This window comes from Festucalex cinctus, chromosome 2 (assembly GCF_051991245.1).
Source record: "Festucalex cinctus isolate MCC-2025b chromosome 2, RoL_Fcin_1.0, whole genome shotgun sequence".
Classification (NCBI taxonomy): Eukaryota; Metazoa; Chordata; class Actinopteri; order Syngnathiformes; family Syngnathidae; genus Festucalex; species Festucalex cinctus.
In genome coordinates, this window is record NC_135412.1 from 25,635,988 (window position 1) to 25,663,187 (window position 27,200).

Consider the following 27,200-nt stretch of genomic DNA (forward strand, 5'->3'; position numbering starts at 1 on the left):
AAAAATAATAACGTAATCAAATTCATTCTGGACAAAATATTAACTTCTCACTACTAAAAATTGTTCAATGAGTCAAGTATCCCTTTAAAAACAATCATACGCAGATTTTTGCTATTTGCGGGCAAGCCCTAAATTGCAGGACTCAGCTGTAAATATATTTTTCCAAAAAATAACAAATGCAAATGGAACGGGGCAACACTTAGCTTGTATGAGTTATAGCTACCTGTTTTGCACATATATTGTTCCCAGAATGCATTGTGTGGTGCAGTTAATGACGTTATAAGGACCTTAATCTATGTATGTGTTTGTGTTACCAGTAGTTGAATATGCATTATATTTAGCATGTTTATGTTTGATTTATGTTGGTCTGCTTTTAACTCTTTGACTGCCAAATATTATCCAAAAAACAACCCCAACAGTACCAGATGAATTGGAGCATTTTCACTTTCAACAAAATATTGTGCGCTTCGACTACATAAACACAACAACAGCATGTTTCTACCTTATTCCGTTCTTTAGTAATCACCATTCGAAAATTGGTAATTTCAGTGACATAAGCGAAAATTGAAAAAAAATAATAGAGAAAACAAGTTTTTCTGTGTAAAGATACATTTTTTTGCACAACAACAGTAACTTTGACAATATATATATATTTTTGGTTTATTGACGCTGTGTGAATTAGATTTAATGTGACAAAGGCTTTGATCATTCACGGGATCTTTGAAAACGTTCGATTTCATCAGATTTGTCACGTTTCATTGTAATTTCATAAACCGTGAGCCCATTGAAAAGATACAATGCTGCCATCTGCTGGCCATAGTTAGTGGCTGTTTTGGGATTTCACAACCCCAATGACAAGGCAGTGCTGCACAAGACGTTGCACTGCCCATTGAGGAAAAAAACAAAACAAAACAAACAAACGTAATAAACGTCAATTAACGTTTATGGCAGCATTCATTAGGATTTTAGCATACGTCATTAAATGTTTTTGGCGGTCAAATAGTTAATTTTTTTTATTTTTTTTTTATTTTTATTTTTTATTTTTTACAAAATAAATCGCAACTTCAGGCTATATGTAAAATAATGACTTCCAGGGAACTTCCATGTCCATGATTGCTTGTGGAATTACAAATTTATATGTTTTGATTGTGGCTGGCTGATTAATTCGTCCGACATTACTATTTTTTTTTTCTTTTTACTTTTTGAATACAATTCATTTAAAAAGGCCGGATTAAACCCCTTTGCGGGCCTGATCCAGCCCGCGGGCCGTACATTTGATACCACTGATGTAGGGCTTTACAACAAAGCACACATGACTTTATGTTTACAGGTTGCCGCTCTTACTGAAAAATAATTGAATAGGCATGAAAACACATTTTTATTCCTGCCTGTTTATTTGATGGCATTGATAAGCCCGACATTCATTCTGAAGCCGCCCCTGTTTTCTTTTCAAACCTCAGCCGTTGTGCAACTGAATTGAAAAGCGATAAGAGACCAAGTATAGAATATGCTGATGGACTTGTGCGCGAGGTCACGTCTTGCATGCCAACGAGAAAGGTAGATATTGGGAACTCGGGAAATGTGTCGAGAGACATACGCACACACAAACAATGCGACGGCGTGGCGCTGGCTCCTGTAGGAAGAGTGAGCAAAAATAATTGAAAGTCAGCAGAGGAAACAGCGAAGCCAAGTAATAATAACGCTGGCCAGCCAAAGAGGAAATGAAGAGGGGGCCTCATCTTCGGCACGGGCAGCATGGGACAGGCGGCGGATGGTGGATGTCATTATGCTGACTGACAGGCAGTCCATTACCCGAGATGCATGGGTGCGAGGCCAAGCGGCCCGCTGACAAGAAATGCAACTGGGAACGGTGGTTATTTAGAGGTTAAATTAATAACGTTTGCGAGGGCAGTGGAGTCCGCATTACTTGACTCTCTCTGTTTTTCGTGATTCATGAATTGTTGTGCAAAATAGACGGGAGGTTAAAGGTGAGTGCTGGCCAGTTTTAACATCATCGTAGCCATGTTTAGTCAAGGGATTTTTGCGCTTAAAAGAGAAAAAGTTTTGACACACCTTCACATTCAATACATTTGCTTTATTTTCATGACTATGTACATTGTAGATTCTCATTGAAGGCATCAAAACTATGACAACTATGACGAACACGTGGAGTTACATATTTAACAACAAAAAAATATACAGAAATAAATAGCCACCCTTTTCTCTAATTACTTTGTTGCACGTTGGCATTCTCTCGAACTTCAAAAGGGTTTTCCAACAGTCTTTAAGGAGTTCCCAGAGGTAAGAATGCCAAAAGTATGCAAAAAATTAACCAGAGCAAAGGATGGCTATTTTGAAGAATCTATAATATAAAACACGTTTTTCAGTTATTTCACCTTTGAACCATGTTAAATACATAACTCCACATCAGTTCATACATATGTTTGATGCCTTCAGTGAGAATCTACAAAGTACCCCGTCATGAAAATAAAGCAAACACATTAAATAAGAACGTGTGTCCAAACTTTTGGCATGGACTGTAATATATTGGCAAGATAAATTTAAAAATTAAACATGGACAAAAACAAACAGCCCGAAAAAGTAGTCCACAAAAAGGGGGGTCAAGAATAAAAAAATAAATAAAAAAGTACAACTAATCCAATCTTTATTAATAACAGTTCAGAACATTAACGGTTCTCCAGAACATGAACAACTTGGTGACCTGGTCAGCTTTCTCATCTCCGAGCTACTTCATACTCTTCAAGTTAGCGCAACGTTCTCTGTGCGTTCCAGACATGTTGAGGTGTCTCTATGCTCAACAAAAAACAATCCATCTCTGGTACTTGAAATTGGCTGTTGTTGTTGTAAACCTCTCTTTTCATGGTTGGTAATGGAAAATAATTCACTGGAACTGGGTGACAGGATATCTTTTCCTTCCACTTGGTGTCACTTGAGAATTATCTTTTGCTGAAAGATGTTATGAGCTTCAGCTACGGTAGCCCAGGCAAAAAAAAAGAAAAGAAAAAAAATGTAGAGGCAGCACTAATATCAAACTTTGATGTCAAGTAGGGGGCCACAAAATATCATCCCGTGGGTCACAAATGGCCCCGGGCCCCGAGTTTGAAAGCCCCTGGGTTCGGTACATATGAGTAAACCTGTAGTTGATCAAAAACAGAAAGCTACAATGCTTGGTACACAAGGAAGAGAGGAAGTTCAGTTTGCATGCAGATTCATTTCTGCTTATTACACTGCTGAGTAGATCAACGTTTTATTGACTGCCTCGCACATTGAGAACATGTAAACGACATGCTGGCAGTGCCGATGAGTCCGTATTATTTTAATAAATTAGTAGTTTTTGGCAGATTATTAAACATATTCATTGTAATACCAACTTTACAGATGTGGTGTTTGGTAACTCAAGCAAGATATTGTTTTGCTGATACAAGGATTCTACCTGACAGCGAGCTATATAACTTTCCGGAACGGTTTAGCATCCCATTAAATTCTTATGCAGATTGAGGAATACAGTATTTCTCCCTTTTGTTCACATTCAATAATGTATCTTTTTGAAAAAAATGCATGCATGCCAAATTAGGATTGCTAATCCTTGCCAAAGATCTGCGTTCTACTCGATCATTATGTTTTATGTGTTTCCCAATCACTCCTTGGAGGAGGCCATTGATTTCAGGTTCCGTTTGAAGAATTTGAACCCGACATGCCTGAGGTAATCAAAAGATGAAAGTTGTTAAGACGTTTTTTGTTCCTATTGCTCCATCTCAGCAGTCAGCACGATGTTAAAGTTGATAATACATTCATATAACAAATATATTTGTGGCTTTCAAACATTACATCAACAAGCTGCAACGCAGACCTGGGGCACCATCAACTGATCAATGCTAAGAGGACTAAAATGAATCTAACTCTGCTACGGCCCATTGGCAGCAAATAATTGGCTGCACCACAGGAAACAATCACTGATTCGCTGTTATCAATAGACGCTCAGGTGGAAATAGCAAGTTTCCTACGAGCTAATTTTCTCATGACGAGGTGCAAAGCTGTCAGCGTGGTGTCAAATGCTCCTCAGGCGCTCATTTTCACGCCCCTGCTCCCAAAGCAGCGTGCGCTATTACTGTACGGCTGGCGAGGGTTCTGTGCGAGGGAGGAATATAAATTCCTCACAGCCACAAAAGCTTATCGACTTGATCTATAACCGGCAAACCGCAGCTCCTTGTTTTACCTCCAGGAAGTATTGACACATTCATGAACACAAATACGATGGCTTCATTATTTTTGCAAGAGCTGCAGTTTGGCAAATCTTGAGCCATGAATGACAGAGTGATGCATACGGTTTCTTCAAAGTGGAAGATAGTTGAGGAGATACCTGTGCCATGTTACGAGAGGGTCGGGAGATCCCGATGTGAAGCACGTGAAGGTGACTGACTCCTGGTAGTCGGCAGTGGCGTTGAATGACTGTTGGGAAACGGACAGAACCGGAGGGACTGTGGACACAAAGAGAAAGAACAGCATCATAAAACGTTACGCAAGCGTATCCAATTTGTGAGCTGCCACAAAAGTGCCAAATGTGCAATTTGGAATCGATCGGAATGGAACATGGTTCGATATTGCAAATCCTGAACAACAATTAACCTTCATTAGGACGTGCACATTTTTTTCTCCAACTTTAAAGGGACAGTAAGTAATGTGAAAAATTAACTTTTTGGAGCTCTTAACCATGTTAAAATGCTAATACCTCACCAAAAACATGACCGAAGTGGTGTTTTCCTTCATTCGCTTCTCTATGAGAATTTCTAGGTCATTCTGCTCTCCAAGCACCAGCCCCTCCCAACCTGATAAAACGAGCTGTTGTCGCTTTATGATGTCATAAAATGCGGACCCGCCCCGCACAGCTCACTTCTCTGAGTGATAAAAGTAGCCTTTTTCAGTAAACATTCTGTCCAAATGAATTCAAAGCAAACAATTATCCTTCACATTCACAATGCCAAAGTTCAGTGACAATTGGCCATTTTAAATTCCCAGAAAGCTTCCGTGGTGGCTGACACTTGTGTAAACTACAAGTAAAATGTCTGCACTGTTGAACCTAACTGAATGAATGGTGTAGTGGTTAACGCGCACACACTGCAAGCAGAAGGACAGAGGTTTGCGTCCCACTCAGGGTTTTTTCCCCTCTTCTTCCCTCCCCTCCTCCTCTACGATTTTTTTGCGGCAAAGGAGCCGTTTTGTTTCAAATGTTTATTGAAGAATTGAACATCCATCCAATTTCCACAATAAATAAGACGTGGTTGTACGGCAAGGGTTGGCCGGCCTTGCATTCAGCTCTCCAGAGTTTTGTGGGAAGTGCGCTTAGGAAGAGAGGGGTGCGGCAACCACATGGAGAGAGGCGGGGTTATACTGAACTGGGCGTTGTGCTTTCGTGTTAGAAAAATAGCCAGCAAAATACCAAATATTTCATTAAAATTTTTTTACATCGCAATGGTGCCAAAGGTAAGATTTAATTATCATATATTGTACAGTTAACTGTGGAAGGGCTTAAAATACCGAGATGCATTCCCTTTAAACGAGATATGATTTCGTTTTTTGCAAATAGAAAAAGAAACAGATGTATAAACAACCTCCTTGGTAGAGATAATCAGATCAGGATGTAATTAATCTTATCCCTTTGCAGTGAGTAAAACACTTCACAATTGGACACATACAGTTTACAGGATTGCGCTATAAAAATGCAACACCAAATCTCTCTGAACTTTGTAGAGAGGTGGTGCATACAGCCAAGAAGAACCCATTACATTATGGGAAGTACCTGGAAAAAAGATGCAGATACAGTAACTGAGTTTCAGTTTTTGAGCTGTTATGACATTTATGACCTGTTGTTCATCATCCATGAACCAGGATGTAGCATGCTAACAAACAAAAAAACAAACAAACAAACAAACAAACAAACAAACAAACAAACAAACAAACCAATTGACACGAACACAGCATTCCATTTACATTTTATAATTTTGGAGGTATATGGTCAGTATTGCATTGTTAAAGGGATCGTTCGGCTTTTTTAACATGAATCTCAATTTGATCCTCACCTCCTGTGTGTGCGATCAGCACTGACTTACCCCTGACAGCGTTCGGTGAGACCAGTTCTGGTCCGGCGTTGGACGAGAGGAAAATAGTCCAGCAAGCTGGCTGGGGTCTCGGAAATAAAGCGTTTTTCTTCTAAAAACTATTTGTTTTCAAAAGCGTGATACATTTCCATCACAATACTCTTTTCTGAATAAAATCAGACGCCATTACCGCCAGCCACTACTTTTCTGTTCGTTCGTATCACTGCGCCGCGCCCTGTAGAACGCTAACCGACGCACTGCAGCCAGCTAGCTGATACTTCCGCCTGAAGTTGTTTGCCTTTTCAGAACCAGAACTGGTCTCACCGAACGCTGTCAGGGGTAAGTCAGTGCTGATCGCACACACGGGAGGTGAGGATCAAATTGAGATTCATGTTAAAAAAGCCGAACGATCCCTTTAAATACTTTACTACGACTACTACTACTACTACTACTACTACTACTACTAATAATAATAATAATAGCAATAAATATATGACAGAATAAACAAGGCATTAAAGATCAATCAAAAATGACTACATAACCATAAGAGTGAATTTGCTGTTGTAGATCAGTGGTTCTGAAACTTTTTATACTAAGTACAAGTCAGTAGCAGAGTAGCTTGACATTTCGAATGGGGGATGAGGGTGGGATTAAATTAAATTAAAGTTTCTTCTTCTTCCCACTCCCTTTCAGGCAGAATTGGACTCTATCTTCCTTTTTTGTTTTTGTTTTTTCGCTTTCTTTGTTGTTGGTTTCTTGATTTTGGTGGCGCCTGATACCTATTGTGTGTTTGGAAATTGCCTGAAACAAATAAATACAAACAAACAAACAAACAAACAACCTTTAAAAAAATGCTCTGCACGTCACCATAATGACCAGCATTAAAATATAGTCACATAGTGGGCCCATAGAATGTAGCATTCATCTAAAATGAGTCAGGGCTATAATTTCTGAAAAGTATATTAACTAAATATTATTGTAAGCTATTGTAATAATATGCAGCATTTGAACATTAACACTCCTTAAATAGCGGGGGTGGGGGTGGGGTGGGACTATTTAAATAATGATTCTATTAAAATGTATTGCTCATAAATAAATGTTAAAAAAAAACTAAACTATACTTAACAAATGTACTGTACTGGATTCAACATTTTTTCAAGCCACTGTGACTTTATGCAAAGTATAAACATTTAATTCTATAATTCTCCACATAGGCTACTATTAATGGTACCACACTTAATTCCTGGCGTAGGCAATGGCACAATCATCTTTGTTAACAGAAGTCAAAGTGAGCTCACCCATCAAGCATCAAAAGCTTTCCTGGGCTAAAACCGGTCTAAGCAAAAATCAAACACTGAGTCATTTTCAACAGTAGCGATTTTGCGGTTGAGAGAAGCAAGCATCTGCCTGATGTGATAACCATTGATTTCTAAGTCAATCAATTGTTTTTTACTCCCAAGTGCTTCTGACTATTCCTTTGCAATGCATTCCCATGCCAAAGCAACCTTGTTAACTGAGCACAGCACTTCAAAATAGCAAACATTCTTGTGCGCATCAGCCGCGAAACCTGTACATACGACACATACGTGCACAGAAGCAATGCATGCGGACTTAATGCGAGCAAGATAAACAGGCGCATAGCATCAATGTTCCGACGAAAGTATTTGGATAAACCCATTCCGCCTCCAAGAAGTCAAAGCAAAAGAAAACAGTGTGTTAAATCTAACCAGGGGGCTGATTGTATAACAGCAAAAGCACACAGTAGTTTGGTGTACTGAAGGCTTTTAAGACTGTCAGGAGAGCACTCAAGGGATTGTGGGACCTTGTCAAAACAAGTCATTGCGCACACAGAAGGAGCGACAGCAGGTCCCATAGTGCGCAGAACAACTTTTAAATGGAGCACCGACTGTAACATACACTATATACCAGACATGATACCCACAGGAAGGGAGGACAATTAAAATATGGAATTGATCCCCCTTTGCAACTAATAACAGCTCCCACTCTTTCCACAATGAGGAAAAATGTTGCCCACTCATCCAGAAAAACATTTAAGAGGTTAAAGGTCATTAGATGAGACCCTACCCCAGCAGCAGGCCAGTGAACTTCTTCAATAGATGTTTAGTCTGCGTTTTATAATGTGCCTTTTTTATTCCAATTTTAATTCTGATTATGATTAGTTTTTTTCCTCTTTTCTTTTTTTCATTATAGTTTTAAAATTATTTTATTTTTGTCTTTGCACTACACTTTACTTTTTCGTTGCACTAGTTGTAATGACAATAAACCTGAATCTGAATCTCAATTGCAAACCAATTTAAATTTTGAATAATGTGCTGTTAACTGTTGACCTCTTGATCAAAGCCTGCTTGTCCATGTCCATGTTTTGGACGTCTTTATTCAGTGGTTAGGATTCTGTTCCCAAAACATAAATGAGGATCATCTCTGACAGACATTGCCATTTGTTTTAACTGACAGATGAAAAGAGTCAAATTTGCGGGTACTCGATGTGAGTGGGCAAGCTAACAATTAATGTGTCCGGGAAGGATAGAAGAGACATCAGGAAGATGACATGCTTGGTTTGGGACAAAAATTACCTCTTGACTATTGTATGCAAAGTATTTCTTTATTTCTTTATTTAATTAATCAATCTTCTGCAAAACAAAACAAAAACAAAAAAAAAACACTAAAGATTACGGAGTCACGAGTGAAAGTCTAATAAAGTGCTATTTATTAAGAAATACATTCCAGAGAGAAACGAGGATAGAGGAACGTTAAGGAGTTTTAAAGAAGAAGTCAACTCAAAAAACGTTCTTTTTTTACAATATGTTCTATGCGCCCCACTTGTCTCAACACAGTATTAATATTAATATTGCATTTGTGGAATATGAATTAAGCAGCAAAGCAGCAAAGTCCACCGCAAGTGCAAGTACTGGAACACGGCCCACATGTAGCAAACCGGAAGCGGAAAACAAAGGTGATGTGTGAAAACCCGGAAGTCGGAAGTCCTGCCTCCTTCGTGGCAATATACCCAATTACGGCTCAGCGTGCAAACATCACATGACCGAAATCAGAAAAGGTAACCTGTGATTAGTTGCTATGTGAGCCCTGAGCAATTCTAATGTAATTTTAATATCAAAATGGCCGCCCCATGAGATGAATAAAAACAGATGGATTCTGTTGCTTAATTCAAATCATACAATCACAACATTAATCAGACTGCCGTGTTTAGAACATGTACTGTAATTGTAAAGAATATTTATGGGTTGACTTCACCTTAATGGCATTTCCGCTCATTTTGACAGGGAAAGATATTTTGTGTTTTGAGTGTGGCCACGTAATGAAATAAACTGTTATCTCATGGCACCACTGCACTTTTTACACCGTGTTTTCAGAGCCACACCAATGACAGATTGCATTGACTGTCGTTGTTAGCCAGCAGGATCATTTTTTTTTTCAATCTTATTAAACCGTCTTAAACGTGCCACTTAATGGCAAAGACTGAGTCTAGCAATGAGCTTCTAAGCCTGGATTGAACAATTGCTGCTTGGGAGGAACTTGCCTCAACAAATCCCTTGATGAATGTCACATCTGAGCCATGTTTTAGCTTATTCCTCTACATTTTTAATGCAGTGGATGAAAGGCTTATCGCAGCTTTTTCTGTGTGATTCTTTCCCGAGGTGCTCTGCAGCCTATTAGCGGTATTGCCTTCGGGTTGATTGACCCTCCTCGTCAAGACCCCCCCGCCCCAGTCATCAATGTTCCACGGGAGACGAGAAGCTCCAGTTGCTCTCCCACTACAGCCATGTTTGCTGAATTGCCATCAAAAAAAAAAAAAAAAAAAAACGGTAGGCCTACTTATCACCAGAGGTATGAATATTTATGACTCCAAATGGAAGGAGAAAAGTATACTGTAAGCGGCTTCCACCCTGCTTTTAGTCTTATTGCGCATGACCGGGTCCGGCAACGTCTGTTAACACGGTGCTGAAGTAGTCAAAACTGACACTTCCGCCGGCTCACCGTCAACAAAACAGCACGACTGAGTGTTGCTACAAGCCAAATGGGAAGTGTGAGGAGGACACATGCTTGAAGGTTCATTCAGAGTTCAAGACAGAATTTTACCACGCAGAGCAAGAGGTACAACAGGATAACACTGAGCAAAATCAAAGTAAAAAAAAAAAAGAGATAACACTTGTTATTACATTTCCACTTGACTTCCCATCGAAACCTTTGAGGTGCTATCATGTCAAGAAGATTTATTTGAAAACTCAATTTGATCCCGATGTAGGCAGGATAGCCAGTAGCTGTGGTCTTCGTGAGCTATGGTCTTCATTCCGCTATGAATCTCCTCCTGGGTTCTACAGACAAAACGGAGCTTATTTTTTCCCCCCCTTCTAACTCTTTGTTTATTTTACATCCCCCAGCAGCTGATTGATAAAACTGCTTCATGTACCTGCGCCTCCCAGCCATCCACTCCATCTCGAGCTGCTTGCGTACAGTCATGGACATGCTGTACTTTTCCGGAGAAATAGTCAACTGTTTGAGGTTTCACTTATTTTCATGTGGATATTTTTGCTCACATACCAAGGGAGAGAAGGAGTTTATTTGTTTTGCTTATATAAACTGGACTTTGATTTCTGAAAATATAGAAAGTATATATGTTGGTGTATAAGTGTTGGAACGCAGCCAGCAGTATACGTCGCTGAATGTGCTAAATCCGGACGTCCGTGGCATCTATCCTGTTGCATACGAGCAGAGCGGCTTCAGCAATATAAGGGGGGTGAAAAAAAAAAAAAAAAAGGCTTCAACATTGGCTCACTAGCCTAATGGCAGACAGCATGAAAAAAGGACGTATTCCACAACAAAATGTGTCGTGGATAGTGCACGGTCGAAAACAAGAGTGAATATTGGCTTGTCCGTTTCTGAGCCCTGAAGGAGCGGCTTGGACTGAAGAGCGACGCAGAGTTGACCTGCTTGTAAGGTAAGTGCCAACCACAGAATATTTTATCTTGCTAATTTACACGACATGCTAGGCTACAAAGTCACACTGTAAGGGAAACTCGACAATATACAACGAGGGTCAAACTTATATTTACACCGTATAATAGGTGAAGCTAAGCCAATAGGGTTGATCTTAAATAACGTCACGTTTTAGTCATTAATATGCATGAGTCGGACAAAACAACAGAGTAGGATACACGCGTACACATGATTTTGGAAGAAAATGAGGTCCCAGGCATGGTTCAATCGACAAACACACTTTGGAACATCTTAAACGGTGGTTGACAAAGCAGTTTTCGTAGAAAGGTAAAATTTACTGTATGATTGTTGCTGATAGCCGCCACTCTCGTGCTGGTTGCTAATTTTCACGAAAACGAAACACATAAAGTCACGATTTTCATTGGAAGATTTTACGTCTACCTTTGGGCTGTTACTTCTGTCTAGTTACTTTTGTCGAGGCAGTATAGTGGCTTCCATAAGTGAACTTGAGGTCTTTTTGGTCTATTTACAATTCACCAAGATGTAGCTAGCATGTTGTAGCAAGCAGCTAGCAAGGCTAAGGCTGAGAAAGCAGACGATAAACATAGCTGCAGTTGCTAATATTGGTCTGGATTTTCAGCTGCTGGCCCATTTCCATCGACGAAATGTCGAAAGCACATAGGTGTCTTCTGTTAAAATTTTTCCCGCGAAAATCCCTGCCGTTTACATGCTTGAAGCCAGTGCAGACATTCCTCTGGAAACTCTCTTCATTTTATCCCAGTCACAACATCGGCAGTCACATAGGGGCAGACACCAAAGTAGCAGAGGTTTATTGTCATCATAATACGTCTATTAAGGATATTTATGGTGAAATAACGAGTTAGTTCACAAGTTTTGACTTGTACTAATACACTCGCCTCAGTCGCCTGCCTATGCAGTGCTCTATTTCTTGTCTGAAACTCAACTGGCCACGCCCACGTGCAGTACTCTATTCTAAAAATAGTAGTTTAGGGGTAACTGTGAACAGCCCTATAGCCGAATGCCGTTTCCTTTTTTTTTGGGGGGGGCGGGTGTCATGGGTGAAGTATGTTTTGAGTGATTTGTTTACAATCAGAAAAGAGAAACATTTTGGACTGTGCCTTTAAGAAAAATTCAACACTTCAAAGTGGTTAAAAATGGAAAAAAAAAAAAAAAATAGACAAACTAACATAAGACAGATTCCAAAAGTCGAGCTTGTAAAAAATATTAAATTGACCATATTTGGACCTTCAGGGATCCTGCTTGACATCAACCATTTGCAACACGCATGTTAAAATGACAGCAGAACTGAGTCAAAGTGAAGTTTGTTAAACTCTCGTCCATTACAGAATCCATTGGGCCTCGGCCCGACACTGCGATTGTTGCAGCCATGTGTGGCAAATCAATGAACACGCTTCTCCCAGTTTAAGTGGTGAGCAATATTGAACACAATTCATGCTCGTTGGGGGGCCAAGGGACAATCTAACATTTCACGAGGCGGAGCAGACACGGACAGGATAGCAGCAGGTCAACCATTACAGGACATGAATGGTCTAAGATGTGCTAGTGGGTGAATACAAATTAGGAAATCGAAATTTTATCCTTTTTTTTTTTTATGAGGGGGCGACAGAGCTTGAAGCCGTCTCTGACATTTCCAATTGCATCTATGCAATAAAAAAAGAAAATGCAATGTGGCTATTGCATGGGCCTCGCTGGCATTCAGAACACAAAACATTTCTGGCGTTAACCTTTAGAAAAGCACGAGGTCTGTTTGTGCGGAAATCTGGCCTTGACATTGATGGAACTCACCGTTGACCACCACGGCAATATCCACAAAGTCGATCTCGCCGCGAGCCTCCACGCTGGCCTCGCAGCGGTACACGCCCTCGTCTGCTTTGGTCACATGGTGAATCTGCAGGCTGTTGTTTGGCAGCACTTTGAACCTGCCTGCACCGCCACGAGGAAAAAAAACAAGCAAAGAAACAGACAAACAAGAGAAGCCCGATAAGCATGTTTATGAAAATTGCAAAACAAAATTGCCACATTGTCAATCTTCTTTTGCGCACATTTACCCGATAAAGTTGACACAGATAAACAATCCCATTTTGGTGGCAACCACACAATCACATTTCTTTATAAAATACATTTGTGATGTGTGTTCTATCGACACGGCGTGAAAACCTCAAAAGTCAAACGTATAATTCAGTTTGAAAAGTAGTACCTCTGAGATGGACAAAAACCTTCTACTTCTTCTTTGTGAAAATGTAATGGCTTAACTCTCACACTAAAAGCATGTGATGTCACCAGAAAAGGTTACAGCGATAGTGAAGATTAACCGTTTTTACCTCTACAACCCAATAAAGGTCTCATGATGTCACAATTTGACCGAGGAATCATATTTCCATTATTGTCTGATTGTGTTCAACTTGTTTTTAAAAATAACATTGATAACATAATACTGTACCTGTTTTTTTGTCAAAACAAAGCTGATTTTTTTTTTCAGTACTGAGGACCCGGGTTCGAGTCCAAGCTGATAAAACCAGCGCCTCATAAAACACGCGCCGAGGGAAATGATGAATGACGGAAATGCCCGCCACTGCACATTTCCCCCCCCCACTAATATTAGACTAATATGCAAGACAGACCATTTGCAACTGCTCTGAAGTCCATTAATTACTCTTGAAATGTTATTTTTCAGTAATGCACATCCTTTCTGACACCCTTGTCATACATACAATCGGAGGAAAAATCCAGACTGCTTTTGGCATATTCACACATCTTTTCAATGAGCACAGCATTTTTTTTTTTTTTTTTTTTTGGTCATCTGGGAGAAACATCACACGATGTTGAAATTGCCCGGGGAAAGTAACTTTTAGTAGGTCAAATTCAACACCATCCAAATATTTCCATCAAACATATTGGTACAGTTGAGAAAACTTTGCAGTTAGCAGAACTGAACGTCCCAAAAAGTCCGCCTCTCTGCAAGATCAAACAAAAGATTTATTTTTTATTTTTTTCACTGAACAGACTTCATTTGAACTTACTGTGGCGCTCCCCAGTGATCTCTCTGCCCTGGTAGGACCAGACGACCTCCGGCACCGGCGAACTAATGACATCACAAACCACCTCCGCCGTCTCGCCATAGCGGAACTCCTGCGGCGACTGAATGTCTCGAAAAGTCAGCCTCTCTGCAACATTAAACAAAAAAATTCTTTGTTATCGGAAACATTCATCATGCAGTAAATTGACTTCATTGTGCAACTGCTTACTTTGTTTTCAAACAAAAAACAGTACAGAAAGACTATCAAGTGAGTGTGAATATTGTCAAATCGGTGGCAATGGAAAGCGCACGCTTCTCAATCAAATAATTGATACATCAGGGATTGTGTTCAGCCATTGGATTTGACATAATTCTTCATCTTAGACATTTTGGAAACTTTGTGGTACTCACCAAAATAAAATACAACCTAATACCATTACCACTTACTTTGTGGGCCAAAATTCAAAATAAATGTCAAGCGGAGGCACCGGCCTGCAAGTCCACTGCCAATTGCAGTGAATGCCTGCATTTGATTTATTTGTTGCTTGGAAACACATCATTTTACTTCAATCCCTGCATTTGGAACAAATCTCTGGTCGGGCAACAGGTTCTTGGACCTAAGGGTGATTCAAGACTAGGGCTGGGTCGGGTAAATCGACTACAAAAATATGTTAGCACAAAATTTTTGCTCCAAATATTGTACTGTATTCAAAATACACCATTTATTAGCATGCTCTATTGGTGTAAGGTTGATATTACAGTCAAGCGATGCACTTTTCCACGTCAGGGTTCATTGCCACGGTGATGATATTTTATTTTTGCCACATTGTATATTTTATTTTTGCCACATTGTATATTTTATTTTTGCCACATTGTTTACACCGGTTGCCCTTCCTCACACAACTCGCTAGAGCTGGGTTGAAAAAAAAAAAAAAAAAGAATAATCAATATTGAATCAATTTTCCTTTTCGAGCCTGATATTAATTAATAAAACTATGAATTGATTATTTTGATATTTCTTTTTCCAATAAATACATAAGAAAATAGAATTTTCAAAGCTGATTTTTATTTTATTTTTTTGCATTTTACTGTTTTCTTGACATTTAGTGTCCGCATGAATTTAAAAGTATTTTCTTACATTTACGAAAGACCCGACTTCTTGAACTTTAAGACCATTCAGAATCGTTGGCATTTAGATTTACAATTATTGAATTAGAATTAGAGAAATAGAACCCATATCTTCATCTCATCCTTGCTGATGCCAACATTTGTGTAACACTTAAGTGATTATACCACTAAATCACTTAACCAGTTACTTCCTCTGCAAAATTTCATTTGGAATTTAACATTTGTGGATTTTTTTTTTATCATCTCCTTGATATTTAATAAGAAGACTTGATGTGCCATAATTAATCATTATTGGTTTGAGGTGAAGTTAATCGAATTGAATTGAAAAAAATCGAATCAAACTGAACTCTTGTGAATCGAAATTGAATCGATTGAGGAAATTAGAATCGCCGCCCAGCCCTAAAACTCACCCAATTTTATTCCCGTTAAGCGACGTTTAGCTGAAAGAGTGCAAATTCATCAGGTGCCTCGATTATTCGATGGGATAATCGATAGGATAATCAATTCCAAAACGATTCAATAGTGACAGCCCCAGCCAAAAGCTGCTCTTCTTCACACTGCGAGGCAACAACTTCTTCTCATCACCTGCGAGTTGCATTCGGAAGCCGCACATAAATCAAGCAACGCTCCCCTATCAGTCTCCTCCATTAACAGGCTACAACATTAGCATTTTGCTGCTTGATTTATGTCAAGCTGCTTTCCCTCTGACTGCACCGTCCGCCCGCGTACGTGTCTGGCATGTCAGCGCTGTCATTAACTTCAAGCCACCGTGCGTATTTGTCATTCAATCCAGTGCTTTCTTATGATTTATCTCTCGTGTTCTTCCTCTTTATTTGCTGCTTGCGCTGCTGTCGAAGGCTCAAAGGCTCATTCCCTTTTGTTTGCATCCTCAAGACGAGAGGCGCCCGCCTCACAGCGAGAAACATCCCGTGTGCAGAATGCCGCACACATCACAAACATGACACTGACGGAAGAGGTGAGAAACATCCATTTGGTTGTTGGCCTGCACGCCAGTCTGATAACATGACCAGCAATTGCTTTTCTCAACTGATTTCATTCTCCATTGGCCCTCAAAACTAAAAACTGCCAAAATTAAAAAAATAAATACATTACTAAATAAATAAATAAATACAACTGAAACAAAAAACATATATAAAAAATGTTAACTCAAAAAATAAATACAAACAAAATAAATATAAATGGAAATAAAACCAACTACATATATATATATATATATATATATATATATATATATATATATATATATATATATATATATATATATATATATGTATGTATATCACTAAATAAATAAATACAACTCAAAATAAAGACAAAAATAAAAAACAAAACAAGAAAATAAATAAATAAAAACTATATAAAAAACTAAAAATATAAATAGAATTAAATATCAATCAATAAATAAAAACGCTCTGCTCTCCCTTTTCTTTATTTCATGCTGAGGTCGAAATGTTATTCAAATGAGGGGGCGGTCCTAAGCGTGTCTTGGGTGGACTCCGCCGTTGCAAACTCCCCTTTCAATGGTCGAGCGAGCAAGGAAGTCTCGCCGGCTTGCATGGAGATCTCCAGCAATGGACGACTATCTTGTCCACCGTCACCACAACTTGCAACTTGAGTTGCTCGATAACAAGTTTTGGTGACAGTGGACACGAGAGTCATCCATTGCTGGAGATCTCCATGCAAGCTGGTGAGACTTCCTTGTTGGCCGAACTGCTCACTGGCAGTTTGCAACAGCGCAGCCCAACCAAAGACACACTTAGGACCGCCCCCTCATTTGAATAAATTTCGACCTGACAGAGCGTCTGCAGCGTGAAGTAAATAAATGTGACAGCAGTGTTTTTATTTATTGGTTTTTATTTAATTCTATCTTTATATTTATTTTGGCATTTATTTTTATTTTTTGAATCACGTTTTTTATTTTTGTGTTTATTTTTTACTTTTATTTATTTAGGGATATAAATATGTTGTTTTTATTTGCATTTATATTTATTTTTGTATTTAATTTCTGAATTTTTATGTCCGTTTTTATTTATTTATGTATTTATTTCGTCATTTATTTATTTTGAATTTTGGCAGTTTTGGTCCTCCATACAGTTGCGCATTTGACAATCCAATTCAATCTCTGGTCGCCTCCGTGTGGGTTACACCAGGTCGCGTTGACTTGTCTGGATGCAGGTGCCAGTCAGGGCAGCATGATTAGAAGCAGCCGTCATGCAGTTGTCAGATCCTTCCTGACACTATGTTGACACCTTTCCTCTCACCGCCAATGAATTTCATGTCAACCACTGACTAGCGTCCTGGCTGGCCTGTTGCCCGAGGGGTCTTTGGCTGGCTTGCCGGCTGAGGCTTCAGGTAGACTTTCATGTAGATGTACGCTGAGGGCTGGAGCGACTGATGGTTGGTTGCTATGGAAACTATGTTTTTTGTACAAGCTGGTAGCGGCAGGTGAGATTGAGGCTGTGATGTCTCCCCTAACAGCTTATTTGAAAGAGGATGAAAAAGGTGACCACCGCATTCAGATTAGAGTGTGTGTGTGTGTCTGTGTGTGCTTCAGGTTCGAATGAGTTGCTCATGTCGCCTTTGCATGTTGACGTTCTAATAATTTCATACTGTACAGTAGCGCTTCTCAATTATGAAGAAAACAGTTATCACAATTCATTTGGTAATAATTGAAATCACGATTAGGACAAGAAAATGTTTAAACATATATTAAGACAAATAAATTTCTTTGAAACACTATAATTACGCAAGTTCCTTTTGGACCAAACCAGATTATTACATTAGTTATTTTAAAATAAAAATGGTGCAGATATATAACTTTAAACAACTCAAAAGTTGTATTAATAATCTTTTAGTTTTGTTTGCCATTATGCCGATTTTGTAAATGTGGAGTGTAATAACTGAAATTAATTGCACAGCACTACTGTAGGTATTAAGTATTATTAGGTAAGCATTGACTGATTTATGTTTCTTTGTTGTATCTTTTTTTTCAAAATTGACCCTGTTTATTTGGAATATGTTCTCAAAATATCATCAGTGTTACTATAGTTAGAACAGTTTTGACAGCTTACAGTCCTGTAATGTGTGATTCCACTTTACACGTATCACAACTGAAACTAAATCATGCACAAATGACAAAGACTTGCTTCAAAAATTTCAAACAGACAGAAACCTCCTTAGATACCATCAATTAGAACAGCAGTCCAAAAAAGAATCCCAACATTACAATGTACCTTACAGCACCAGATTGTGTTGAGTGCAAAAACGAAACGCTCCAAAAACGAAAGAAAAAAAAAATCTTGAAAGTTTAAACTAGGGATGTTCGATACCACTTTTTTTTTCAGACCGATACCGATACTCAGACCCTCAGTACTCACAGATACCGATACCAACTGACGATACCAGTAGTACATTTTGACAAATAAAAAAAAATCACTAAAAGGTATTTTTAAACAAATATATTTCCTTTAATTTTGACAAAAAAACAGCACAGTCACTCTTCAATAGTCTTAACGCTCAAAATAAAACACAAAAATGCTCTTTTAGTATAAGATTTACAATTTTGAAATATTTCCAAACCGGTGAAGTTATGATGAAAAACTGCTGCAAGCTAGCGCCAGTTGCAGGCAAGGCGGACTCACTTAACGTCTTCCCCCTCTGCCATCGGTCGCTTGTACTCGTCTGCGTCACGAGTACTCGAGTACTTGAAAAAAGGCTGGTATCGGCCCGATACCGATACCTGGTATCGGTACTCGCCCATCCCTAGTTTAAACACAAGACTTCTGAAAAACTAACCAGCTATTCTGTGAAATTGTTCATTTCAACTCTTCCCTGAAAAAAATGCCAATGTATGTTGAGCAATTATGGTTTTACAGCACTTGTTATGAATATTTATGCCTTAGGTACTGTATCGGGCATTTTGGACAGTCACATGATCATCGTGATGTATTGCGTGCGTAAAATACACATTGACTGACATGGCACGAATGACAAAAGAGACTCACGAGGAATGATGGCATCCCACGACGTACATCAAAGGTGGAATTACAACAAAGAAGCACTTCTTCAAAAGCAGTACAGTCGCGGAAGACACGCCAAAGATTTGTTTCCAATCAAAAGCCGGATAAAACAGTCAGATCCAGCGCCGGTGAGTCCAAGTGGACGGTAAACATCCCGGTGACTTGTAGGCTAAACTACATGTCGTGCGCTAAGCACGCTTTAGTCCACATTAGGAGCCGTCACCCCCACTGCCCCACCCCCACACGGAATGACATGAAACCGGACGTGCAGAGGATTTGACTGAACAGAATTTGGGATGGAAGACGTCTTTTTCTTGCCCATTGAGTCAGCAAATTCCCATTGAAACGAGCGAAGACGGCTTCGGGTTATGCACGGGATGCGTCATCACGTGACCAGGATAATGGCTTTCTAATTCGGATACTTACCGGATTTTCCGCACTATAAGGCACACCTTCAATGAATGACATTTTAAAACTTTTTTCATATATAAGGCGCTACAGTAGAGGCTGGGGTTACTTTATGCATCCATTAGATGGTGCTGCGCTTAAGGAAATGTCAACAAAACAGTCAGATAGGTCAGTCAAACTTTAGCAATAGATTACAAACCAGCTTTCTGACAACTCCATTCACTCCCAAAATGAATAAACAGCTGTTTTATTATTTTCTCTGAGGTAATGTATTCGTGACTTTAAACTGGACCGGCAAATTGCCGCTGTTGTCAAATCCAGCTTTTTTCATCTTAGACAGCTGGCTAAGGTAAAAAATCTCCTTAGCACTTAGAAACGGTAATCCATGCCTTTGTCACATCTCGGCTGGATTATTGTAATGCACTTTACTTTGGAATCAGACAGTCCTCCCTGCAGCGTCTCCAGCTTGTCCAAAATGCTGCTGCTCGTCTCCTTACTGGTGCCCAGAAGAGGGAACACATAACCCCTATCCTGGCCTCTCTTCACTGGCTGCCCGTGAAATTTAGAATCCATTTTAAGATTCTTCTATTTGTTTTCAAATCTCTCAATGGTCTTGCCCCACCTTATCTCGCCGAGCTCTTGCACCCCTACACACCTGCCCGGTGCCTCAGGTCAGCAGACTAGACTCAATTGGAGGTACCGAGGGCAAAGCGGAGGCTTAGAGGGGATCGAGCCTTTGCTGTTGCTGGTCCCTCCCTTTGGAACGACCTTCCACTAAATATTAGGCAGTCCCCCTCGTTATCCTCTTTTAAAACACGTCTTAAAACACATCTGTATTCTTTGGCTTTTGGCGCACCATTAGACTTGTGTTTTGTGGTGTGTATGACTTTGATGTTTAGTCTACATAATTATGTATTTATTTATCTCTTTATTCACATTTCGTATTTATTTATTTACTGATGTAAAATGTATTTACTTGTAAAAAAAAACAACAACAACAACAACAACCTGTATTCGCACTTCAAAATGTTTGCTTTGTTCTTGTTTACTGCAAAACTGATGTTTATGTACAGCACTTTGTATACAGCAACGCCTGTTCTTAAAGCGCTTTATAAAGTTGAGTTGAGTTGAGTAGTATTAGCTAGCGATCCAAGATGGCGGGATCTTCTGCGCATGTGCGTCACCGATCGTGTAGGGTCACCGATAGCGTCGACAGCGAGACCTGTTGCAGCTCAATATTGATCCATATATAAGGCGCACCGGATTATAAGGCGCATGGTCAGCTTTTGAAAAAATTGAAGCCTCTTAGGTGCGCCTTATAGTACGGAAAATACTGTAATCGGTTTAAAATAAAGTTCAGGGAATAAGATGCCAGAGATATTTGCACTGTTAATGTTTTTCATGTTATGTTTGTTTTATTGCGTTTCTGTAAAGCACTTTGTGACAGCTAAGGCTGTTTGAAAGCGCTACATAAATAAAGATGACTTGACTTTTATTCTTTGTACACAATGCCCAATAATCCAGCAGTGGAAAATGATTAATAAGTGTTGTTTCGCTTTAAAAATGAATCTCAAAAACCAGTTCAATAGCCTCCACTCAGCAATCACAAAAGGTGACTCGTGACCTACATGAAACATTAGAGAGACCCTCGCACTTGCGATGAATCCTTTCACAATGTGCTCTGTCTTCCTTTGAACATGACAAAAACGTCACAAATTAGAAGTCATAGAGTAGGTGGCTCCACAGCACAAACGCAGGGCCAATTCCGAGTTCTCCTTAATGATACCGTCCTCACAATGGAATGGTCTGTGTAAATACTGAACAACACTCCACTTCCTTTGTGCCTCATAACGTAAAGTTTTTGCTCGGAAATAGTGCTGGGTCAGCAAGGAAGGTTGCCTCAGTGGCATATCCCTCATTATGCCTGGCAGGATCCGAGTCCCATGGCGTGGCTACGAGTCATTATACTTTAATTACAAGACAAAGAGGGAACATACACACACATAATCCTACACATGCACATAAAACCGCTTCCAAATCACTAAAAATATGCAGATTTATTGAGCCGCAACGTGATTATTAGCCGGTGTGTTTAAAGGGAATGATGTCACGCTCGGCGCAGTAAATGTGCAGTGGCGCTTACGGTAAATCTCCAGCACCACCGAGGCCTCTGCCGTGCGACCGCTGGCCTCAGTGGCCTGGCAGCGGTAGATGCCGGCGTCCTCCACGATGGCGTTGTAGATGATCAGGCGGGATCGCGACGTCTCCGTGTGCAGCGCCATCCGCTTGGAGGCCACGATGCGCTCGCCCTGGGGATTGTACCACTCCAGCCTCACCGGCTCGCCGATCGCTGCAAAAGTCAAGGAACAAAAAGTCAAGAATGAGGTCACGATTGCTGCAAGTGAAGCTTACGTTTCGCTGACGACCACTTGCGAGACAAACAGACAATTCCAGATGATGACATTTTGACCTTGGATGTACTGGAGCTAAATAATTGGTCAGTATATCAACATGTTGCTCTTTCCAAGAATATGCACCATTCTAACGAGGGATGTAACGATTGACTCAAGCCAGATTTCGATTCGATTTTCAGTTCCCGATTTTCATTTAATTAAATTTTTTTTTGTTAAATCAAAATGATTCATTTGATAACCAAAATAAGTTTTTTAACATCTGCATTACATTTTGTCTGTGTTCCAAACATGAACTTTTTTGTAACTTTGTTAAAAAAAAAAAATTAACAAAAAAAAAACTTTGAAATGAACTAATAATTTTGACTGTTTAACTACATTTTTGTCTTGTTAAGCAGTGCTTTGTGGTTAAGGTTAACGTTCTCAGCTTTGTGCAGTGAGACATATAGTATGAAGAATGAAGCTCCAGAGGCTTTGTTGAGGATTTGTGTTATTTTACTATTTTCCTTTGCAAGGAGGTTTGTCCTTCAACTTTTTTTTTTTTTAATCTTCTAAAATGTACTGAAATACTTGTGTATGTCCTTTTGGATTCTGATTTGAAATTATGTAAAGGGGGGCTAATTTGATATGCCTTGCTCCTTTCTGCCGCTTCTCAAACTTGCATCTTACCATATTATGCTTTTATCCTTTCCTTTGTTGTGTTTCTATTGATGTGCTTGTCTGCGATTGGCTGGCAACCAGTTCAGGGTGTACCCCGCCTACTGCCCGAAGCCAGCTGGGATAGGCTCCAGCACCCCCGTGACCCTTGTGAGGAGTAAGCGGTTCAGAAAATGGATGGATGGATGATGCGCTTGTTTGAGGCGAATCAAATCAAAATCAAATGACTAAACAGATATCTGTTCAACAAATGTTACAATGACGCCCTCTACTGGACTAATAAGACACTACATCAGCGACTCGTATTTCATCGCGAGTGTACGGCCACAGGTGATAAACACACAGATGATAAATTGCCTCATTAAGTAAACTTGGAAAGCTTAAAACATTAAATTGATTACTGACAAAAACCTAACCAAGTTTTGACTGGCGTCTACAAAGACAAACAATGTCGGATATTCGCAAAACATGTCCGTCCCTAAAATGGGTCCGGCTAGAAACGATTAAAAATGCACAAGGCAAAACAGTTAACATGACGTTGTGAATCAATGCTTTTATTTTTTACATCGATGCATATTATAAGCAGTTTACATCGATACTACATCAATTTTTGATGAATCGTTACATCCCTAGTTATAACCTACAAGAAAATGTCAATCAATCCATTTCTGAAATTCACCGAATTTTGGATTCAAATGAATTATCTGCCCTTGTACTTTTTTTAACCTCCATAACACCTACTACTATTTATTCTTATTTTTATTTTATTTTTGCTTACGAGCTGTAGTTTGGCTGAGGATAAATTCTGTGAAAATGACAAAGTAATTAACTATTAATAGTAGTAAAAGTAGTAGTAGTATTACAAATAATTTTTAAGTAGTAACTTGGAGTTGAATGACGAATAAAAAAAAGTTGAACTGGAATGTGGTGAAGGTGGGATTCAAATCTTTGCCTTCTGTTTACTAAACCAAGTGCGCCACTGAGCAGTATCATAGAGCCGGTCATGATGGTCTGTTGTATGTATGGAAGTGGGCTTGGAAAGTGGGACTTATTTAATGTTAATTTGTGTGATGATAATAATAATAATAATAATAATAATAATAATAATAATAATAATAATAATAATAATAATAATAATAATAATAATAATAATAATAATAATAATATGGAATCAGCCGATATATACCCCGGAAGGTGAGAATGTTTGAAGTAAGTTGAAATTTGAACAGTATAAATCGGAAGTATTATGTGGGAGTTGTTTCTCGGCACAAAAGTGAGGAGTATAAAAATCCGAATAACATATGTGAGATGCTTTCAGCATTCCCATAATTATGAACCATATTGTGGCAGTGAACTCCACTTCACAAGCAGCAGTTTGATAGACAGTAAACAATTCTTAAAAAATAAAAAAATAAAAAAAATAAAAAAAACTTCAACCTGTCTCATTTGCATTGTGCATTTAATTAAACTTTTGATTTAGGATTAAACTACCACTGATTGTCACATCCACCGAAGTGGGGTGAAATTTGTTCTCCACATTTGACCCATCCCCTGGGGGAGCGGTGAACAGCAGCAGGGGCCGCGCTCGGGAATCATTTGGTGATCTAACCCCCCAATTCCAACCCTTAATGCTGAGTGTCAAGCAGGGAGGCAATTGGGTCCCATTTTTTTTTTTTTTTTTTTTTTTTTTTTTTCTTTTTTAAGAGCTCAGAATTGTTCATTCGGTAGTCTTACCGATTCAACGTCTTATCATCATTGCTCTTTTTTTTTTGTGTGTGCGTGCGTTTGCGTGTGTGCGTTTGCGTGCGTGCGTTTGCGTGCGTGCGTGCGTGCGTGCGCGTGCGTGCGTGCGTGTGCGTGCAAATACGTATAAATTTATACTCATTAATTCACCTAAAGCCTTATAAATATCCCATTACCCTTCGCCTTAACCTGGTACTTCAGAATCTTGCCAGAGTCGTGAAGTTTAAATGGTCAGGAGACCAGAGAAAAGGTCAGAAAAAAAATAAAGAGAAAAGAAAGATAAATCAAAGTGAAATCCAGCACCGACCAAACACTTCCTGCCTTCCCCATGATTACAAAATCAAAGTCTTACGCCAACCCCGGAAGCCTCTAAATTCCAGCAAATTTAGCGAGATCTCAAGAGACCAGAGGAAAAACTAAAGAGAGGAAAGAGGGAAGGATCGATAAGGCAGAGTGAGATCCATAGAAGCCAGTACATCCAATCCATCAAAGTGAAATCCAGCACCAACAAAACCCCTCCTGCGTGGTTACAAAACCAGAGTCTTATGCCAACCCCAGAAGCCTCAAACTTCCAATAAATTGAGATCTCAAGTGACCAGAGGAAAAACTAAAAAGAGGAAGGAGGGAAGGATAGATAAAGCAAAGTGAGATCCACAGACACCAGCACCCACTGATTCAAGGGGCTGTGGGAGGGAGAGGCTACTTCTGTTGAGTTTCAGTAGATGCTGGTGCGACGGATCTGGCATGCATAAGGACCACCACCAAAGAAAGAAGCCGTCAACCGCGGTCCAGCAAAGCGAGCACTCCCCCCCCCCGAAACCCCCAGGCCGCGGCAGCACCAAGGCCACCCCCAAGCCACCCGAGCGGACACCGGTCGGCGAGCCGACCCAGACGCCCGGAACACCCCCGTCCCAGCCCCGGCCCACACCCCTGAGGGGATGGGTCCCATTTTTATAGTCTTTGGTATGACCTGGCCGGGGGATTGAACCTACGACCGCCCAGTCTCAGGGTGGACACTCTACCACTAGACCACTGAGCTGGTCTAGTGTCATTCTGGCTAAATTTAACAGGCTAACAATGCCCGCCCCAGAATGAACATTTTCTCATCGATCTCAGTGAGACGGTGCCTTGCCATGTCACATCATATCCTTGGCTTGTGTGCTTACAGATAATTAACAAGTGTGTGACACTACCAAAGACGGGCTTGCATATTTTATCAGTATTTCGCTCATTTTGCAGGCATCCTGCTGACATATGTCGCGCCATACCTGTTAGCATCCTATCACCTCTCTGCATTTCACACCGAATGTGCTAGTTAAATATATTTGTTCAAGTTGACACTACTCGCCTGATGACGGAAATTTAATTCACACAGATAAGGTGACATGTCAGGTTGTGTGGCATGCCGTGTTGTTGATTTTAACGCCCGTCCAAGCTCCTTGCTGTCTTCACACCTTGTGGGAAACGCTGTCAGACATCTTTTCAAATCTGCATAAGCGCTCCCATTATTATTGATTGGATTCCTTCCGCGCCGCAGCACCCTGACAGCTGACAGTTGGCTTTCGGAAACGGCTGATGAACCCCTACAGCTAGACCCCGCCAACGACAATTTATATTAAATATGACTTCAATGACAACAAGGTCACGAGGAAATGTAAAATATACTTTATTTAGCCATTCTGAGGGCTAAAACAGTGCTGTAAACATACCAAATGTGACAGATTATCACACAACTGTTTTTGCCCCACTAAGTGACGATGATCTGCCTCTAATGTTCCGTTCATATTAAGCGCAGGCAAACATGGCGGCGTTTTATCAGCACCTCTGATGTGTTGCAGCAGCTGACGCTAGTCCTGGCGTCATGCCACTGTAGTAATTGGAGAGGTTCCACATACCATAATGTCAGTTTAAGCACCTCCATATCTGTCACGCTGAGCCTCGCTTCACTGAACCAGCTTGTTTTACATCACATAAATGCTCTTTAGCGTGTGTCAAGCTCACTGATTTTATTTCATGATTGGCGGCTCTTGTTTTCTGAAAGCCTTTTTTTTCCCAATCATTTTCCCCATAAACCCGGATTAAATATTTATCAGCGGAAGTCCTTTCAAGAATGTTTTATTCGTGTCACAATCCTGATTATTGATGACACTGTTTTTTTTCCCTTTCTGTTGCACTTTCCATGGATTCGCCATCAGGAGGGCGTTTAGATGCAGGAGAGATGGGAAGAAGGAGATGAGTTGTTGTTGTTGCTCGTCAGCATTGCACTGATCTAAGACTTTTGAAGCCGCGAGGCCGCCATATTGCTCCTCCCAAGAAACGTTTCTTGGCACATGATTCTATACATTTACAGTATTAAATTTGGAGAACATTTGAAACAGCACTTAGTAGAAACAGCATGATTTATGATGTTTTCAATTTGTTAAGAGGATTTCTGACATTTTACAACTTCCCTTAAAAACATATATAAATGATATGCTTAATGACGATACAGGAGGAAACTTGCATTTTTTAAAATTAAAGTATTATAACTGTAATTCAACAAAAGATGCCTCTGCCAAATCTAATATTGAGGTCTAAGGAACTCAGTGTAAACGAAAAGGGGGTGTTGTTAAAAAATAGTGACCACCCCGCCATAACCGCCACCACCACTGCCCCCAGCCCT

At 39.8% G+C, this 27,200-nt stretch overlaps 1 protein-coding gene across 2 annotated transcripts in view; it reads right to left on the minus strand.

Annotated features, from left to right (window-relative positions):
• Positions 1–27,200, minus strand: part of ncam2a (neural cell adhesion molecule 2a) — a 254,258-nt gene that overhangs the window by 52,688 nt on the left and 174,370 nt on the right. For both annotated transcript variants that reach the window (XM_077514022.1, XM_077514023.1), the window contains exons 3-6: positions 21,871–22,077; positions 14,156–14,299; positions 12,921–13,058; positions 4,382–4,499 (exon numbers count right to left, since the gene is read on the minus strand). In XM_077514022.1, the coding sequence (XP_077370148.1) occupies positions 4,382–4,499; positions 12,921–13,058; positions 14,156–14,299; positions 21,871–22,077 (607 nt within the window). The remainder of the gene's footprint in view (positions 1–4,381; positions 4,500–12,920; positions 13,059–14,155; positions 14,300–21,870; positions 22,078–27,200) is intronic.